At 37.5% G+C, this 21,705-nt stretch overlaps 1 protein-coding gene across 1 annotated transcript in view; it reads right to left on the bottom strand.

Annotated features, from left to right (window-relative positions):
• Window positions 1-21,705, bottom strand: part of GPR158 (G protein-coupled receptor 158) — a 315,313-nt gene that overhangs the window by 1,971 nt on the left and 291,637 nt on the right. The window contains exons 8-10 of the mRNA XM_057732013.1: window positions 10,002-10,140; window positions 4,604-4,709; window positions 394-540 (exon numbers count right to left, since the gene is read on the bottom strand). Coding sequence (XP_057587996.1) covers window positions 394-540; window positions 4,604-4,709; window positions 10,002-10,140 — 392 coding nt within the window. The remainder of the gene's footprint in view (window positions 1-393; window positions 541-4,603; window positions 4,710-10,001; window positions 10,141-21,705) is intronic.

The raw sequence follows: 21,705 nt of genomic DNA, 5'->3' as shown, positions 1-21,705 counted from the left end.
ATCACACCTAATGTTAAATTAGTGTACAACAGACCATCAAATACTGAAAGTGTCTTCTTCCTCCAAATGCTGATATACTGTCACAGATTATTTTAAATAATCCACATTCTCTGCTCACGGATCTATCCTACCTTCCCATCAGCAAGGGCCAGGCGCCATGTACAACCAGCTCATCATCACGGTGGCCAGTAAGTCAGTTAAGACCAACGAAACTGGCCTGTGTGGTCTAACTTATACTGTGATTCTGTGTTTTAGAACTGGATTAACTCTGCGTGTGATGCCTTCAGTTCTTACACAAACACACATGCTCTCTAACACACACATCAACCTGCACATGTGTGCCTGTGTGAAGGCACCTAATCTAAAACAGAAAAGAAGAGATACTGGTCTTACCCGAATGTCTTCTGGATCCAAGCTGTGCTCACTCCAGGCTGAATTGATACTGCTGTTCAAGTAGGATCCAGACCGGCCCATGTCTAGCTCATCCTCGTATGCTTCTGTAGCAATGTCATCGCGTGGGTTATTGCTTGAATGTGAAAACTGCAAGAGATATTCAATATGATCTGTGGAGATTAATCCACTGTAGGACATGGCATCACAATTTTCTAAAGGTTCTAATGTTACATCATTTCTTCAGCTTAGATGAATTCATTCACTGACCTCTTTACATGGCATCTGTGTTTTGTTTTCCCTGTTACACGCTAGAACACTTGGAGAGGCAACGCTAATGCTCGGTTCCCTCTTTGACTCCTATTTTCAACCTTGTCTTTTTTCCAGGCTCCCCAGGTTAACTCAAATTATTCCTCTTCAATGCTACTTGCATTTTGAAAATGAAAATAAGTAGAAGAATCCAAAGAAGTGTTCTCTTAGGGTACTTTTAGTACACTGTACTCTAAAAGCAGCAATTTAGACCCACTGGCAGCTGAATGGGAATATTTTTTCGAGCGGTAGGGTGTATCGTGTCATTTCACTTCACACGGAGGAGGCTGTACTTCATCTATGGGCACAAGGGGACTGATCACAGGAATGTGACTTTCGGTCTGTCACACAGAGCTTCAAAAACACTACTTTCAAAACTCAGGAGACGGGCGATCTGAACTCCGGCCTCGACTGTGTCATCAGGGAGACCTTAACCAGGCCATGGAACCCCTCGGGAGCACAGTGCCCTCTTCGCCTAAAGGACTTGGTCTAGATGGTATCTAAATTTAAAATTCAAAGAGTCACTGAAATTAAAGATTTTTTTTTTTCTCAAGCTTGTCACTATTCTCAAGGTCTTCCTTCATCTCATGTTGATACATGTTAAATTCTCTTCATGTAGTCTTTGGATATTTTTCAGTTTCATGTACTCTTGCTATCCCCACTCTTCTTCAAGTGCAGAAGTGAGCAAGAGTGAACTGGGTAAGTGACGGGAAGCAGGGAGATCCAAAAGCATCAGCCACACTGTGCACAACACATAAACCAAACGACTGTCCTGTGGAAACTGAGAGACCATGGCTTCTCTTCTCTTAGCTTGTCATCGGGTGAAATATTTCTTTAAAAAATGAACAGGTTTTAAGAAAATCTAAAAACAGAGCCACCATATGATCCAGCATTCCCACTCCTGGGCGTATATCCCGAGAAAAACAGGGTTTGAAAGCATATATTACATGCACCCCAATGTTCACAGCAGCACTATTTACAACAGCCAAGATGTGGAAGCAACCTAAATGTCCATCAACAGAAGAATGGCACATATATATATAATGGAATATGACTCAGCCATTAAAAAGAATGAAAAAATGCCATTTGCAGCAACATGGACGGACCTGGAGATTAGCATACTAAGTGAAATATGGCAGACAAGGAAAGACAAATATGTGATATCACTTATATGGGGAATCTAAAAAAAAATGATACAAATGAACTTATTTACAAAACAGAAGCAGACTCACAGACGTAGAGAATGAATTTATGGTTACCGGGGAGAAGGGTGAGAGGGAGGGATAGATTGGGAGTTTGGGATTGACAGGTACACACTGCTATATTTAAAACAGATAACCACCAAGGACCCACCGTTAAAAAAAAAAAAAGTAGCTAATCTCATGATGAGAAGTGTAGCAGTAATTAAAATGGAATAGATTAGACTTCCAAAATATATATGTGACAGGGGTCTTTCCACTCAATTTGTGTGGTTCTTGACAGATCTTTTGGCCTCTATACTTTATTATGCACTGCCAATAAACACATGTTTGATACTTAAAAAAAACAAAAGAAAAAAATGAACAGGTTGCCCTTTGATACAGAGACACAGAGATATTTTAATGTCAACTGCTGTGAAAATACTCAGCTAGGCAGGTGAACACAAATTGGAGATAACATGTGAGATGGCCATTCTCTATTTAAGTAATAATGAATCTTTTGCATTTAGGACTGGCTGAGAAAGCACAGGAACTGATGAACTTTCCCCTCACTCTTCTATTACGTTTGTGGGAGCCACGCGTGCCCTAAACTTAAAACCATAACGATGGAGAAAATAGAGTCCCGGTCCTCCAGAATCTCACATGCTACTCATTAAATCAGCTGGAGGTTATTTATAAGAATGGAATTATTTTTCTTGAGCAAAGTCTTAGAGATCATCATGAGTTTAAGAAACAGTCACTTGTCAGATATGGTCCATTTCCTCCTTTATGATTTTTCCTTAGTGCTTATCTCTATCTAAAATACTATTTTAAATATTTATTTTATCTTTTCTGTTTCCTCCTCTCTTCCTCCAGAATATAAGTACCATGAGAGCACAGATTTAGATCTGTTCATTACTCTTATTCTAGGATATAGAACAGTGCTTAGTAACACTCCTTAATAATGTTTTAAATTACTTATTTATTGAGATATAATTCATACAATAAAATTCTCAACTTTAAACGACACAAATCAGTGTTTTTTAGTCTATTCATGAGGTTGCACAATCATCACCATCCTCTAATTCCAGAATATCTTCATCACCTCCAAAACAAAACCCTGAACCCATGAAGCAGTCGCTTCCTTTCCCCTTTTCCCCCAGCCCATAGCACCCCTAACCCACTCTGTCTCTTTAGGGCTGTCTGTTCTGGACATTTCACATAAATGGAATCACATAATATGTGGCCTTTTTACCTGGCTGCCTTCACTTGGCATGTTTTCAAGGTTTGTACAAGTAGTAGCATCTATCAGCCTTTATTCCTTTTTCGTGAGAAGGAATAGTTCACTGTGTGGGTAGATCACATTTTGTTTATACATTATCAGTTGATGGACATTTGGGTTGTTTCCACTTTTTGGCTATTATGGATAATGGTGCTATGAACATCCATGTTCAACTTAAGAAAACACTTTTAAACCAGCTTTACTGAGGTATAATTGATATGTGAAGAACTGCACATATTTAACGTGTATAATTTGATGAGTTTGGACATATGCAAACACCCGTGATGCCATCATTACAATCAAGGTAACAGACATGATGAACAAATTTTTGAATAAACATATGTTTTCAATTCTCTCTGGAGTTCAATAACAATTTATTGAATGAATAAATAGTCTGAGTATATACACCCCTCTAGTAAAAATGTAATATTATGCAAAGTATAAAAAATGGTTAAGACAGATTGCAGTAACAGACAAATCCATGAAAATTATGGCTATTTGGTGTAATTCAAGTAAGGAAGAAAATAGGCATTTTGCTCTGTTTACATTGTTTAGCCTTTTCAATCAGGCTAAAGTTCAGTGTTTTGGTTAATTGTGATAGTTGAGGTAAAGAAAGCCTAGAGTGAAAGAAAGAAATCACGATTCTGGTCTCAGCTGTGCTAATGTTATATTGCACAACACTGATAAAGACATATTTTGTTTCTACACATAAAAGAGGAAGATAATGATAATTTGTATAGTATCTTTTTTTCCCAAAACTCTGAAATCATTTTGTTTTATTCCAAGCAGCCTCACTGCTGTCATGTCATAGATGAGGAAACTGAGACTCAGAGAGATGAAAAGTCTCTGCTAACATTACACTGCACAGCTAACTTGGGGTGGGGTATGAGTTCAGAATCCCTGCATTCCGAGTCCTGGCCTGTTTCCCTCCACGTCGGAATGCTGCCTAGATAAGTCTTTGTCAAAATCTATCATTGTTAAGCAAACTCTTTTTATACAACATTATAATTATTTCTATTTACATAAAAATTCTCTGAATGTTTAAAACACAGTACTTCCCTGAATAGGAATCCAAACGAGGATTCTTAGAACAGGACAATTCTATTTAAAAATGATCTTGAGGTTACAGCTACAATGAAAGGTCACCCTGAACTCTTAATTAAAACATAAATAGATTTCAAAATATTTGGAAAAGGACTAAAATGGATGATGGGTTTTGTACAAACTAAGGCAGTTAAAAATTATGTGAGATGTTTAATAAACCCCCAAAGAAAAGAGACACCTAGTTTTCTGAGGAGGGAGTTTTAAAAACATTGTAGGGTATCAAGCAAATCTTCACATCTCCTTTTGCCTACATTGCCAGATTTGTTTTTTTATGGAAAAACAATCCCATGCTCATTTAAAATAACTGTCTTGCAAGAGAAAAGCAATGTTGGAGGAATACCTTTGGGATCAAGAGCAACCCAATGGTGACTGTCACAGTCAAATGAGTGTGTGCAAAATACAGCATCAGCATCCAATCAGACTGAAGTCTCGCAGCAAGAACAAATCTGAAATGAGAATTCACCACATTAGCAACCCGACAAGATCTCTACTTAAAACACTAGCATCCCTGGAAACTCTTTTCCTCAATGGATTAGTAAAAAGCAAGCAAGCAAGAAATCATACTGCTGTTTCTATGACATATATTTTCATTAGAGAATAATCAGGGGCGAAGGAACCCTGATTAGATGCATAAGATATGACTCTTTATTTCTTTTAACTATCAATAGTGCGAGAGACAGCCTATACATATATAACGTGCTAAATATTTCCTTCGATTATTATTTTTATTAAGTTGAATGTGCACAGCAAAAGCAGTGAACACACATGGATTCAAAAGAAGAGTAGGTTAAAAACTGTTTCAGGCAAGTTTGGGTTATAAGACACAACCAAATAACTCTTGATCATAATATTTTATCATGTTAACATTCTAATATTAATTAGAATTAAGGGGAAAAATGGGTAAATATCTTTTTAGTGAAAGATCCCAGAGGTTTAACTGATAAATGATATAATGGATAACATGAATGTACTAATGGCTTGTGAAGAGCATCTTTTTAAAATTACTTTCAAAAATTGAAACGTAGTTGACGTACAAAATGCATCTTTTAAAATACAAATCTTAGTTTTTGTAGAGCATCAAATTATTTTACAATAATTTAAAATGTAATATTTAAAATCTTATCTTATTGAGGAATTTATAAACTCGTGTTCCTGGATGGCCCTGCAAGTAACACGCGTAGGAAAATTTCATATTGATATCTGTTCTGGTAACTTTGGAGTGTTTTCACAAATCAGTAGGTACATGTACAAACTAAAAATCATGTTTTAAGGACTCCTCTTTATGCAGAAACCAGGGATTGCTTTTATTAAGGTCATCTTGTACTCATATTCTTCTTTTAATGTCTTCCCATCTATTGTTTATCCATGAAAGCTAAATATGAGATTTTAGTGCTTTGGGAATTAGAGAATCAGCATTTTGTTAAAATGATATACATCATCAAATTTGAAAAGCTAACATCCTAAGAAAATGCTTATGATACAATCATGAAATAAACATATATGAGTCTAAAAGAAGAGACTAATTTTATTTCTGCATTATACCATATTCATGACAAATTTACTAAGTGAATTAATATTATATTTAAAACAAAATTTCCATCAAGGATATTTCTTCCTCATTTTCATTTCCATCTCCTACCCCATCACCAAAAAAAAAAAAAAAAAAACAAATCAAGCTAAAATGGAAGCTCAAGAGTTATCAAAATGGAGAGAGAGTTTTTATCCCTGTGTCTGGAGATATAAACAACATAGACCTATACACAGAAGTGCAGAATGGCCATGGTACTTCACAGACAACTAAAAGGGATTTTCTGGATTAAAATCTTTTCTAGATCCTTTGTGAGAAAAGTGGCTTCATACCTGCTTTGAATATGACTGAATATTGACTTTGTTCAGAGATGGGATACTTTTGAATATACAGTCTGTGCTAGGTCAGGTAAGATTTTTTAAAGCGCTAAAATAGGATTATCTTAATAAAAAGTTAGTCTCTGAGACAGAGTATTGAAGCACAGATGCCATATAAAATGTACCCCTGAAAATAATACAATCCCAATCTACTGGGGCCACTGCCAGTACTAGAGCAGAGAGTTACATCAAAGAAGATGGATTTATAGTCTAAAAGCATCCTCATGTACTGGGAATTCCTATCTCAAATGCCAAGACAGGTAAACTTGAAATCAGCCTGACAATATCTGGAAAAAAAGAATGGATACATATATTTTGAATGAAAACAGTGAATCTTCCAAAAATAATTTTGAAATATACTGACATCAATTGTCTTTAATCAGCTTTTAATTCTGCCAGGTTTTTTTAGGTTATAGTTCTGATTGGAAGTATCTTAGGTATTTGCAGTAGTTCAGGGATGGGATACTTTTGAATATACAGTCTCTGCTAGGTCAGGTAAGATTTTTTAAAGTGCTAAATAGGATTATTTTAGAGCTTCATTTTAAAAAACAGTATTTCAACTTAAAAAAATAGGTCTAAAAGTTAGGAGCATAGAAATATTTGAAAATTAAGGTTAAGAATAAAGGCAAATTTTTTAAAACTCTTGCACTTTCCCAAAGGTTTGCTTTATGCTTAGTACTAAAAATAAGTGAAGGATTAGAACAGACCAAGCAAAACGCCTTCTCATTATCCTTCTAGACTTAACTCTTGTAGGTTATTTTTGTCCAGTCTGACAATTTGGTAAAAAAGAAAGTAAATCTGTACATAATATGTAGTCACAGTTTTTAATTTATATATGTGTATGTATAAATATGAATATATACATACATGTATACATAATTTTATATTTTAAGCAGACAAGAAGAACATACATATCCTATTGATAGAGAATATCTTTGCTGATGTTGGATGCCTTATTTAATATTATTTCATTCCAGGAAAAAATTGCCAAGATGGATCCAGCTGATTTAAATTATTATGTTATTGCTCCTTACCCTTGAACTTTATTTATACTGGAATCACGGCATACCTGAATTCAGTCCATGTGTAAATAAGAAATTGTGTAGACTTGACTTCTTTAATTATCACTGCCTTTTACTTACTCCTGGCTCTTCCCCCTAAAATCAGTGCTTCGTAGATTTATTGTGTTAAACTATAATTCCATCACTGGTCCCTTATGGCCACACAAATTAAACTTTCAAAAGAGAGTAGCTATGATTCTTTGAAGCCCATGTGCCACCATCTAATCGAGTCTGGTCTACATCGAAAGGTAAGTCAAATTTGGAACTTGAAATGTAGAGCTTCCCATTCAAGTTTGCTTAGGCTTGCCTAAGAAAACACCAGAAGATACCAAGGCTGGTCCCTCTGCTACCATTTAAAGTCCTCCCTGTTCAGAACTGATAGGGGACTACAGAGTTGTCTGGAAGAAAAATGACCTTGTGACTATGTTTGTTCAACACCAAACCTACTAGGTTTACCATGCACCATTCCGTCAGAGCTTGTGTCTACATGAGCCCAGCTCATGGTTTACATAACTCCTCTGGCAGGGCTGGTGGATTGTTTGGGACTCTGTAGGAAAGACCTAAGCAAAGCAAGAAAACTGTTTTCAACAAGTATTTAATATATTTCCTATCACCTTGGCTCGGTGTTAAAACAGTATTTTCTGAAGTGTGGCTGCTATTACCAGATGTCAACTGAGGGTTGGAGGGAGTCCATGGTCGCTGACATTTGGGAAATGCTGGTTGAACAAAGTTAAAGAGGTATCCGTACAGCAGGACTTCTCAGTACGCTAATTTCTTTGTGACATGCCTAGACGGGAGCTATCAAACATAACATGTCATAAATATACACATGCATAAAAACATCCAACAGCGACTTACTCATAAGTTAATGGTGCTTATCTTTGGGTGGCTGGACTAGGGAGTTTATTTTCTCTTTATCATTTTGTGATTTTTTTTTCTGAAATAACCACCTATTGCCTTACCATTAAGATTTTTTTTAAAAGTTCATTTAAAAATCATTTACCTTGCCTACTTCTGAAAGGACCTGGGCCAGTTGAGAGTTGAAAGTCCATTGAAAAAACAGATTAAATGATGGAAACTGAACAGAGTAAATCTGAAGGTTGAAAAGATATAGATCAATTCTGGCAACTCTGTTGAACAGATTTAATTTTTTGGGTGATTAATTTGGTTCTAAGAAACATACAGTTAATTTTAGGGCACACGTGGGAAACTGTCTGCATCACACAGTTACATTCTGACAGCAGAAGACATTTAAACTCAACTCTGATAAGCCTTCTTACATGCTTATAACTCTCTATTGGTTTGTTAATATAACATTTAACTTATCAATGGTTCTAGATAAGCATGTTTGTTAGATCTTGAAACATATGTGTTTGATATTCTGAAAACAAACAACAAAAATGATGCAGCTTTTTGGGGAGAGGGGTTGGGAGAAATGTGAAGGCTCTGGAGCTCTGGTACCTTGACAAAGTGCCATCTGGTGCTCAGGGCCTTTCAGACCGGGACATCCTCGCTCAGATCCCTGAGCTCTAGTCTGAGGGGAACTGGAGAAAGCATCCTTCTCTTTGCTTATTTATGATTTCATATTTCGTGTCTCATCTTTCCTCCCTCTTCTACTCTTTCTCTCTTTTCTCTCTCTTGAGAGAGGGAAAGACAAAGCAAGGGGGCAAATTCCCTTGATTCCTGGCCGCCTCTGACGGACTTTGCAGGGTTGTCAGATCATAAATACCTCTTTCTCTTAAAGAGTTTAAAAAATGTAGATTATGCCTAAGGCCCAACTGTTCCCTGGCATCATCTGTTCCTAGAAGTGCAAGATATCATTTTATGATTATTGACTAAAGAGAGAGATGATAAACATCCTGCAAAACTTCCACAGATCCACACCTTTTCACCCTATTATTAACCTCCATCTTTCCATTGAGGGCCAAGACTAATATTCAGAATTTCTAATTACATTCTTAAGTGTGTCCTAACTTTGTCAAGCAATTGAATGGCATCTTTTGTTGCTTTTCAGACTATAGGATTCCTTTTTTTTTTCTTTCTCGTTGAGGTATTTATTTCATTTTCAAATATGAATCAGGTTAAAATTCTCAGAAGTCATACATATTTCATTTTGTTTGTTTATCATAAGCCACCTTCTTCCTCCTTTGTACTCACTGGCCATGGAGATACATGGGATAACAAGAAGTGGAAGGCCAGGCCATGTATTCTTACCACAGGAAGTCATCACTACAGGGTAATGATGAAAGAACCCCACCGCACACAAAAATCTAGCCATCAACTTGGAGTGGGTTTTTGGTTTTGACTTCAACAGATTTCACATATATAAGTTATCTGAGTGTTAAGATTTTCAAAGTATAAATCAGCATAATGAACATGAATGAAAACATAGACAATCTACCTATATCTATTTTATAATGTAGGCATGTATTGCTTTTTATCTTCAGAACAAAAAGTATTACATATCATAAACAATACCCAATGACATCCCCGTAAGTGGTTTAACACAATACAGTAACACTGAGTTACCCTTCCAAATAAATGAAGGCAATAAACAACTCATCAGAAGCAACTAAGAGCAGCAGAGTTTGTTTTTTTTTTCCTTCAAACTATTCATTTGCCACTTCTGTGACAAAGAAATTAGTCAACTTATAAAACACTATCCTTCCTAAATCTTCCCATTATGCATCTTATCCAATTTTGCTATTTAAATTAAACTGCAACACATCAGAAAAAGAAAACAGTTATAGAGTGGCTCTATAGATCACTTGCCTAATTGTATGGAATATAGCAGAGATAATGAGCTCATTGTGAACTGCGACAGCCATGTAGCGCGGCTCGTGGAAAGCAGATGGGACCGTCCGGACCGCATAGCAGAGATAAACACCCCATAGGAGGAATAAAAACTCAGCTGTGAGAAGAAGAAAAAAACAATTCTCCGTTAGTTTTACAGGTGAAGGAAGAAGTACAAGTTAAGCTCTTTAGCCTGCATTTTGTGTCTATGATAGAAACACATAGTTAGAAATAGATGTATACAAAATGTCGTTCACGTATGAATACATGTCATATACTTATTTTAAATTTTTATTCAGTGTATAGAGGATTTTTCACAGGTACACATTGTTTTTTTTTTTTTTAATTAAAAAAAAAATTTTAAACTGTTTGCTATCTCAAGATTTGTTTTGTGTGTGTGCTAATACCTGGCTTTTTCCTAAAACAATTGCAAAATAATTTTCCACATCCCCACTCTAAGTTTAAGCTGTCCCTAGAGCATCTGGGTCACAATAAAGTCAGGGTAACAAAAGGTTTATAATGTGTTTATATGCAGCTCCTAGAAATTTAAGTTCTTACTGCATTGAGTCTATTTCAATACATAAAGACCTCCATTGCCAGAAAAGTGAGAAAATAGGCTGCTAAACATTCAGTGGCATGTTTTACAAATGAACCATTATTTCCTCACACATGACAGACATCAGATCTTTGGTGGGTATATGCTAAAATAAAGGCTTAGTGAAATTCACAATCACCTTGTTCGCTTGCCCAAGCCACGAGGGACAAGCATAGTGCAGCAGTGAAGGATCGGGCTTCAGAGTCACACTAGACCTGATGGGGAACTCTGGCTGTATCCCTAATTAGCTTTGCATAATCTGAAGCAATTTAACCTTTCTGGGCACAGTTTCCTTATCTGGAAAATGAGGATAATAGAAGTACATAGGAGAAAAAGATGGCGGCGAAGTAGAGAGACGTGGAGTGCATCCCTCTCCACAGATGCATTGGGAATGCACGGAAGGACACAGTCATTCCCACAGAGAACCAGCTGAACACCAGCAGACGGCCTCGGACACTGGAAAGGGCTGCGGAGAACCTGACATAGCCGGTAGGGAGGCATCCACGAGGGCTCAAAGAGGGTGAAGCGGCGGAGCTGTGGCAGACGGGAGGGAGTGAGAAACATACGGAGGGTCCGCAGCGCAGCTCAGCGTTCCCGGACCGAGACATCGATCCGCGGCTGAACGGAGGGTCCAGGAGCGGGAGCGTGGGAACCGGAGAGCTGGTTCGGGGGAGAAACATTGTTGCCGGTAGGGTGACGGACCGAGAGGACAGGAGGGAGGAGGTCCGCGGAGAGGAGTGCCGATCCCTGAGAGCTGCCCGGCCATGATGGCGGCTGGAGGCTGCAGGCTCATGGGTGGGGGGGAGGAGCCGTGCGCATAGCCTCTCTCTCTCTTTCTGCGCCTCTGCAACAGGCAGCGGAGAGACGCCCTGCGGGGCCACATAAGGCGCTCAGGGATAACAAGCACCCTCAGGCGCTCGGGCGGGGCTAGATTAAAACTCCTTGCAACGCCAGCAGCAGGGAGGCTGCCGAGAGAAAAAAAAAAAAAAACCAGCATAAAAAAGAAAAAACCCCGAGAGAGGCCCAACTCTAAGACTTTCTGTGTACGCCTGAGCCACCAGCGCCCTCTGCAACAGGCACCTCCAAGCCTGACTGAAGCAACAGTGCGCCACTGCTCACTCCCTCCCAGGAGAAGGAGCCACTATTGCACCCTCTCCCTCCCCACACACCGAGGCTTACAGACGAACAATAAAGGAACCTCTGCTGGTCACAGAATAACGCAAAAAAAAAAACCCAAGGCAAGGAAAAGGACACTTACAGCTGAGACGCTAAGGAAACAGAAATAGTAGTATCAATACCTATTGAACTGGTCCATTCGGGGATCAGTTCTGGATTTTTTTTTTTTTTTTTTCCTTTCTCTTTTTTTTTTTTTTTTTTGATTTATTAAATACGATCTTAGCCCTAAGGGAGCTACAAGTTTTACAACATAATTTTATAAGGATATTTTTTACTCTTTTTTTTTTTTTGCCTTTTAAAATACTTCTATATCTAGCTAAGTTTTTGGTAGTACGGACAAAATATCTTTCATACTTTCCTTTCATCCCTTTCTTTTATACACTTCTATTCCTTTCTTTTTCTTTGCATATTTCCAACCACATTACGCTCTTCTGTTCCCCTTTCTTCCAGCCATTTTAAGTGTATTTTATCTTAACATACTTATAAGCAACACTATCGGTCTGCTCAGACTCCTTGCTCTATTCTCCAGATGATGCACTGCCTTGGTATTAATATTAGGCTTTTGTCTTTATCTTAGTTCTTAGTACAGTTGTCTAATTACATTCTGAGAATCTCCATTCTCTCTGGTGGTACTCCAGCTCATTTCTATATTTGATCCTAGCTTACAAAATCTCCCTGGATTGATGTTTGTATGTGTAGGGTGTTATTTGTTGTTTGTTTGCTTTTGCTTTTGTCTCTGATTTGTTCTGTTTCAGTTGTCAATTTCTGCTGGGTTTCTCTCTGAATATCTGATAGCACACTGGGATTCTGTCAGGTCTTTCTAGAGCCTTATGTCCTAACGGATTCAATAATTGTGTGTCTTATACATGTATGTGTTTCCTAGACTGAATATTCATCTAATCCAATACTTGGACATTAGTCTGAGGCTTGGACAGTCTTCTGTAAACACCTCTATCACCAGGACAAGCAACCCCAAAAGCTTGGACAACCATGAGGAAACAAAGAAACACCATGCAGGCAAAGGAGCAGGAAAAAAACCCACAAGACCAAATAAATGAGGAGGAAATAGGAAAAATGCCTGAAAAAGAATTTAGAGTAATGATAGTAAAAATGATACAAAATCTCGATAACAAATTAGAGAAAGTACAAGAAACAGTTCATAAGAACTCAGAAAAACAAACAGCAATGGATAACAAAATAACTGAAATTAAAAATACTCTAGATGCTCTAACCAGCAGAATGACTGAGGCAGAAGAACGAATAAGTGAGTTGGAAGATAGAATGGAAGAAATAAACGCCACAGAGCAGGAAAAAGATAAAAAAATAAAAAGACTAGAAGACAGCCTCAGAGACCTCAGTGATAACCTTAAACGTACCAACATTCGAATTATAGGCATCCCAGAAGAAGAAGAAAACAAGAAAGGGTCTGTGAAAATATTTGAAGAGGTTCTAGTGGAAAACTTCCCCAACATGGGAAAGGAAATAATGAACCAAGTCCAAGAAGCACAGAGAGTCCCATACAGAATAAACCCAAGGAGAAATACACCAAGACACATATTAATCAAACTAACGACAATTGAACACAAAGAAAAAATATTAAAAGCAGCAAGAGAAAAGCAACAAACAACATATAAGGGAAAACCCATCAGGATAACAGCTGACCTTTCTACAGAAACTCTGCAGGCCAGAAGGGAATGGCAGGATATCCTGAAAGTCCTGAAAGAGAGAAACCTACAGCCAAGAATACTTTACCCAGCAAGAATCTCATTCAGATTTGAGGGAGAAATCAAAAGCTTTCCAGACAAGCAAAAGTTAAGAGAATTCAGCACCACCAAACCAGCCTTACAACAAGTGCTAAAGGAACTTCTCTAAGTAGGAAACACAAGAAAAGGAAAACACCTACAAATACAAACCCAAAACAATTAAGAAAATGGTAATTGGAACACACATGTCAATAATCACTTTAAATGTCAATGGATTAAATGCTCCAACCAAAAGACACAGACTGGCTGAATGGATACAAAAACAAGACCCTTCTATATGCTGCCTACAAGAAACCCACTTCAGACCAAGGGATACATATAGACTGAAAGTGAAGGGATGGAAAAAGATATTCCATGCAAATGGAAGTCAAAAGAAAGCTGGAGTAGCAATACTCATATCAGACAAATTAGACTTGAAAGTAAAGACTATTAAAAGAGACAAGGAAGGGCACTATATAATGATCAAGGGATCCATCCAAGAAGAACATATCACAATGGTAAATATCTATGCCCCCAATATAGGAGCACCTCAATACATAAGGCAAATGCTAACAGCTATAAAAGGGGACATCGACAGTAACACAATAATAGTGGGAGACTTGAACACCCCACTTACATCAATGGACAGATCATCCAAACAGAAAATAAATAAAGACACACAAGCTTTAAATGACACATTAGACCATCTCGACTTCATTGATATTTATAGGACATTCCATCCAAAAACAACAGACTACACTTTCTTCTCAAGTGCACACGGAACATTTTCCAGGATAGATCACATCTTGGGTCACAAATCAAACCTCAGCAAATTCAAGAAAATTGAAATCATATCAAGCATCTTCTCAGACCACAACGCCATGAGACTAGATATCAATTACAGGAAAAAAACTGCAAAAAATACAAACACATGGAGGCTAAACAATTCACTATTAAACAACCAAGGAATCACTACAGAAATCAAAGAGGAAATCAGAAAGTATCTAGAAACAATGACAACGAAAACACAACAACCCAAAACCTATGGGACGCAGCAAAAGCAGTTCTAAGAGGGAAGTTTATAGCAATACAGTCCTACCTTAAGAAACAAGAAAATGATCGAATAAACAACCTAACCTTACACCTCAAACAACTAGAGAAAGAAGAACAAAGAAACCCCAAAGTGAGCAGAAGGAAAGAAATCGTAAAGATCAGAGCAGAAATAAATGAAAAAGAAAGGAAAGAAACCATAAGAAAAATAAATAAAACTAAAAGCTGGTTCTTTGAGAAGATTAACAAAATTGATAAACCATTAGCCAGACTCATCAAGAAAAAAAGGGAGAAGATGCAAATCAACAGAATTAGAAATGAAAAAGGAGAAGTCACAACGGACACCTCAGAAATACAAAACATCATGAGAGACTACTACAAGCAACTATATGCCAATCAATTGGATAACCTGGAAGAAATGGATACATTCTTAGAAAAATACAATCTTCCAAGACTGAACCAGGAAGAAATAGAAACCATGAACAGACCAATCACAAGTACAGAAATTGAGGCAGTGATTAAAAATCTCCCAACACACAAAAGCCCAGGACCAGATGGATTCACAGGCGAATTCTATCAAACATTTCGAGAAGAGTTAACACCTATCCTTCTCAAACTCTTCCAAAATATTGCAGAAGGCGGAGCACTCCCAAACTCATTCTATGAGGCTACCATCACCCTGATACCAAAACCAGGCAAAGATGTCACAAAAAAAGAAAACTACAGACCAATATCACTGATGAATATAGATGCAAAAATCCTCAACAAAATACTAGCTAACAGACTGCAACAGCACATTAAAAAAATCATACACCACGATCAAGTGGGGTTTATCCCTGGGATGCAAGGATTCTTCAATATACGCAAATCAATCAACGTGATACATCATATCAACAAATTGAAGGATAAAAACCATATGATCATCTCAATAGATGCAGAAAAAGCTTTTGACAAAGTTCAACATCCATTTATGATAAAAGCTCTCCAGAAAATGGGCATAGAAGGAAATTACCTCAACATCATAAAAGCCATATATGACAAACCAAAAGCCAACATTGTTCTCAATGGAGAAAAACTGGAAGAATTCCCTCTAAGAACAGGAACAAGACAAGGGTGTCCACTCTCACCACTGTTATTCAACATAGTTTTGGAAGTGTTAGCCACAGCAATCAGAGAAGAAAAAGAAATTAAAGGAATCCAAATTGGAAAAGAAGAAGTAAAATTATCACTCTTTGCAGATGACATGATACTATATATAGAAAACCCTAAAGACTCTACCAGAAAACTGCTAGCACTCATTGATGAGTTTAGTCAAGTAGCAGGATACAAAATTAATGCACAGAAATCTCTTGCATTCCTATACACTAACAACGGAAGAGCAGAAAGAGAAATTAAGGAAACTCTCCCATTCACCATTGCAACAAAAAGAATAAAATACCTAGGAATAAACCTGCCTAAGGAGGCAAAAGATCTGTATGCAGAAAACTTTAAGACATTGATGAAAGAAATCAAAGATGACATAAACAGATGGAGGGATATACCATGTTCCTGGATTGGAAGAATCAACATCGTGAAAATGACTGTACTACCCAAAGCAATTTACAGATTTAATGCAATCCCGATCAGATTGCCAATGGCATTTTTCACAGAACTAGAGCAAGAAATCTTACGATTTGTATGGAAACGCAAAAGACCCCGAATAGCCAAAGCAATCTTGAGAAGGAAAAATGGAGTAGGTGGAATCAGGCTTCCTGACTTCAAACTATACTACAAGGCCATAGTGATCAAGACAGTATGGTACTGGCACAAAAATAGAAAGGAAGATCAATGGAACAGAATAGAGAACTCAGAAGTAAGCCCAAACACATATGGGCACCTTATCTTTGACAAAGGAGGCACGAGTATACAATGGAAAAAAGACAGCCTCTTCAATAAGTGGTGCTGGGAAAATTGGACAGCAACATGTAAAAGAATGAAATTAGAACACTTCCTAACACCATACACAAAAATAAACTCCAAATGGATTAAAGACCTACATATAAGGCCAGACACTATCAAACTCCTAGAGGAAAACATAGGCAGAACACTCTTTGACATACATCAAAGCAACATCCTTTTTGACCCACCTCCTAGAATCATGGAAATAAAATCAAGAATAAACAAATGGGACCTCATGAAACTTAAAAGCTTTTGCACAGCAAAGGAAACCATAAACAAGACTAAAAGGCAACCTTCAGAATGGGAAAAAATAATTGCCTATGAAACAACGGACAAAGGATTAACCTCCAAAATATACAAGCAGCTCATGCAGCTTCATACCAAAAAAGCAAATAACCCAATCCACAAATGGGCAGAAGACCTAAATAGACATTTCTCCAAAGAAGACATACAGATGGCCAACAAACACATGAAAAGATGCTCAACATCACTCAGCATCAGAGAAATGCAAGTCAAAGCCACAATGAGGTATCACCTCACACCAATCAGAATGGCCATCATCACAAAGTCTGGAAACAACAAATGTTGGAGAGGGTGTGGAGAAAAGGGAACTCTCCTGCACTGTTGGTGGGAATGTAAGTTGGTACAGCCACTATGGAAAACAATTTGGAGGTTCCTTAAAAAACTACAAATAGAACTACCATATGATCCAGTCATCCCACTCCTGGGCATATACCCAAAGAAAACCATAATCCCAAAAGAAACTTGTACCATCATGTTTATTGCAGCACTCTTTACAATAGCCAGGACATGGAAGCAACCTAAATGCCCATCAACAAATGAATGGATACAGAAGATGTGGCATATATATACAATGGAATATTACTCAGCTATAAAAAGGGATGAGATGGAGCTATATGTAATGAGGTGGATAGAACTACAATCTGTCATACAGAGTGAAGTAAGTCAGAAAGAGAAAGACAAATATTGCATGCTAACTCACATATACGGAATCTAAAAATGGTACTGATGAACTCAGTGACAAGAACAGGGAAGCAGATACAGAGAATGGACTGGAGAACTCGAGGTATGGGAGGGGGCAGGGGGTGAAGGGGAAACTGAGAAGAAGCGGGAGAGTAGTACAGACATATATATACTACCAACTGTAAAATAGTCAGTGGGAAGTTGTTGTATAACAAAGGGAGTCCAACTCGAGGATGGAAGATGCCTTAGAGGACTGGGGCAGGGAGGGTGGGGGGGAATCGAGGTGGGGGCGTCAAGGAAGGGAGGGAATATGGGGATATGTGTATAAAAACAGTTGATTGAACCTGGTGTACCCCCCAAAAAAATAAAATAAAATAAAATAAAAAAAAAAAAAAAAAAGAAGTACATATTTCATGGGATGATTTGCTAATGAAATCAAGTAATGGAGATAAAGCACTTAGTTTCTGACAGAGTAGATGGCAGATAAATAAATAAATAAATAAATAATTAAAAAACCCAGATGTTAAATAGTTGGTTCTTATTGTTAAACATCTCCTTAGACTTTTTTTTTTTCAAAGTGAACATTGTTATTTTAACTCATTCTGACCAGTAACAGTTAACATTCATTTTATCTGTCTTAGTGACATGACCTCATGGAAAGATAACACCTAATTAACAAAAAGAAAGCTCTCATTTGGAGAAAATGTTTCACCAAATGCCATTACCTAGGGGTAATCTACTTATATAACGAAACACTGATTTCCAGTCCCATGTGCCCAGGTGTTTTACCTGCCAAAGTTTCAGCATATTTCTATCAGTATTTAACCAATAAGTAGTGCCCTAATCATTGAAAATCTCTTAAGCAAACACATCTGCCAAGAGTTACTCTAAAACCCTGATGTGGTCAGAAGCCACGGGGAAAACAAACCTTACTCAAAGATCTCCAAGACATTAGAGTGGAGGTCCCGATTATTCTGTATGTTGGCCACTGGCCATGTCTGTGAATGTTCTTTCCAGCCAAGCTCTACTGGATCAGGAAAAGGAAAATCCGGAAATGCTGAGGTCTTTGTGTATAACTCTTTCCTAGGGCTTGTACTTGTGTCCATGGTACTACTATTGCCTCTTCACTCAGGTTTGAAATCTCAGAGCCACCTTTCACGGACACATTCCTACTCCAAGTTATTTTTCGTATGTATCACTTCTCTCAATGCCCACAGTGACAATCCTTGCCTAAGCTCCTACCAGTTTACCCCTTGTTTGTTACATTTATTCATCAACGGCCCCATCTAAACCTGGATTCACCCTGTATTAATTCACTCTTCATAAGAGTGACAAGTTCATTTTTCTGAAACTCCACTTTGATCATATCAGGATTTGTCCAAATCTCTGCCACTCCATTTGGGTTCACTGATTCATATTTCCATTAGAAGATTCACTCACACCCACTTAGGACGCTGGAATAATTCCTGCTCCCAAAGGAAGACTACAGGGGTTTCTGCCAGGGCAGACATGTTTCAACTTTCAAGACTTTGATGACTTTCCTGCAAAAAAGTTTCAAGACTTTCTTGCCACCCAGGCTTCCTGTTAGCATCCCCCATTGCTTGGCCTTATTGTTTTGTGCTTGTCTATTTCTTAGACCGTGACTTCTTGTCTAGTCTCTGGCCCTCAGGTGAGCCTTTTGTGAGAGACTGCATGCATCTTCACTGAGAAATCTTCAGCAGTTCATTATTATTTTACAAGTGCTTGGCCTGGCACTCCTTACCCTCTATGACCTCATGTTATGCATCCAACAGATATACCAAAGCTCCCCAACATGAACTCTGAGCTGATCTCAGTGTCCTCTGAACACTCCAAAGATTCTTCTTGCTTTTGAGTCTTTGTTCGTGCTATTACTCATACACGGAATCTCCTCTCACCCACACTTCCAAATATTAACCAATTTTTCAATGTCTGATTCAGATCCCACCTCCATCACAAGGCCACCTGAAATGATTCTAACTTACATGGAAGCTTCCTTCCTCTAATCTCTTATGATTTTTAACTACCTATACTACACAGTGCAGAGACTAATAATGCCACACAATATATAATTGGGAGAAAATCGCTCATGGAGTCTTGAGCCCCGACTATGATGACCTTTCTCAGGGCAAGAACTGAGTCTTTCAATTATTTTTTCTGCCTTTGCCCACACAGATGATAGCAACAGTACTGATTACACATGGATAAGATTTAATATATATTTGTTAAACTGAATGAATATAAATGGTATCAGTTTCATGTCATTAGAGATGCATGCTTTCTGTAACCTTGCCACTCCATCTAACATTGATGGACGTCTAGATCCATCTAACATCTATATACCTGATCCATCTATATACATAATATAAAGATCATACTGGCATTATTATTAATAGTGGCAATTGCTACTTACTGATGGACCACTAAGTGTGTGGTACTGTGCTTGGCACTCAAGAATGAAGAATGCAAAAATACTACTAAACAACGCTAGCACAAAAGTATACTGTAATGGAAGGATTCATATGTAGCTGAATTATGAAAACACTACCCCTTCCCACTTGTTGCAGTGTTTTTATATAATGTTATACTGAAGACTTTTTTTTAAAAAAGGAAAGTAATTATCAGGTTAATTAGTGTGCTACAATGGAGAATTACATTTAAAAATATAAGACAAAATAAGATTCCTCCTAAAAGCTAAGCTGAACATTAAAATCATTTCATTAGCAATATCAAACAATATGCTCTGGCTGAAAAACAATTTATTATTCAAAGTACCAATTAAAACTAAATGTGATATATAAAAGTTGTGCTTAGAAAAAAAAAACAGTTTCATATAATTAACTTCAGACTAACACTGTAATTAGTAAAGAAAATATGCAGATGTTACCAAATTTTGCAGTGTTATTATGTGGGAGCTGAAATATGTGTTGTGCTTCTGCTTTAAAAAATAATTTCTGGTGGTAAATGATTTTGATGGGAGGCATGGGTATAGTTAAAAGGGGAACTGCGTTCATATTTAAAGATTCAAATAGGGCTTTCAGAAAACTCAAGTATTCTATTTTTAATCTATGAGGAATAACACTCAGTTTAAAAGTTAACTACTATAGCCTTTTAAAAATTAATATGCCATAATGAAAGTAATTTCAAGTTATCTTTTCAAAGGCCTGGGTCAAGCAAAGAAGTGAGAATTAGTATCAGTTCTTTGACACTGAAGATGTCCCAGCTCTGTGATCTTAGAACACCTACAAGGGTTGAGAGAAAAACAACATCAAAGTACAAATGTCTCGCAAGCTGCGGTCCCCTGCTTTGCCATGTTGAAAAGGCATCTTGTAATAATAACACTGTATGTTTCTTAACCTATTTAAAAATCATTTTTACATGGCACAAATAAATACATAAATGAAGCATTTAGGTTTCATTTTTCAAGTGTTTCATTCAATGCTGTCTTCTATTTTTCTCTAAATCCTATCCACTTAGGAAATTTATGGTCAAAGTAACCTTACTCTGTTTTTACTCTACTATTATAGTGGGCTACATAGAAGTTATCATTAAGTATTAAGTCAAACAACTTCAGTAATGCTTGAGAACAGCTCAAATTCTAGCATTCCAGGGTTTGACTGCAGACAGAAGCCTTGATATTCCCTTCTCAGCTTCTGGGAGCAGCCACAGGGATGGGTGGAGCTGGGCTGTAGAACATGCCCATGGAGAAGCTAGCTCCATCCCTGTTGACTCATCGTGAAGACAGCAGAACTGGGCCTGGATCCCAGGTCTCCTGGTTCCTGACCAGCATTCTCTAAATTACATCCTTCAACTGAGGCTTTCTTTTGCTTTATTACTAACAGAGGCGTAGACAAAACCCTTGGAAAAATTTTTTTTTTTAATTATCAAAGAAAATAAACATTTTCCCAAGCAACAACTGTCTGTATTTTAAACAACTAATATACTGATTAGAATTAGCCAGTGGTAGTTAAGAGCTCTACTCAAAAGTACTTTTTGTCTCTTATTTCAGCTGTTGTACGTGCCAGGTGCCGTGCTGAATGCATTTTGTACATCACCTGCACTTATGAAGTTTTTATTATGGAACTTGTGATCCCATTAAAAATGACTGGGGCAGAATTCTGAATGCTGAAATTGCAAGTTTGGGTCAGAGACACTGGGTGGCGATACTAAGGAACACTGT

Source organism: Hippopotamus amphibius, chromosome 4 (genome assembly GCF_030028045.1).
Source record: "Hippopotamus amphibius kiboko isolate mHipAmp2 chromosome 4, mHipAmp2.hap2, whole genome shotgun sequence".
In the NCBI taxonomy this organism is placed as follows: Eukaryota; Metazoa; Chordata; class Mammalia; order Artiodactyla; family Hippopotamidae; genus Hippopotamus; species Hippopotamus amphibius.
This window is presented reverse-complemented; position numbering and strand designations above follow the sequence as displayed.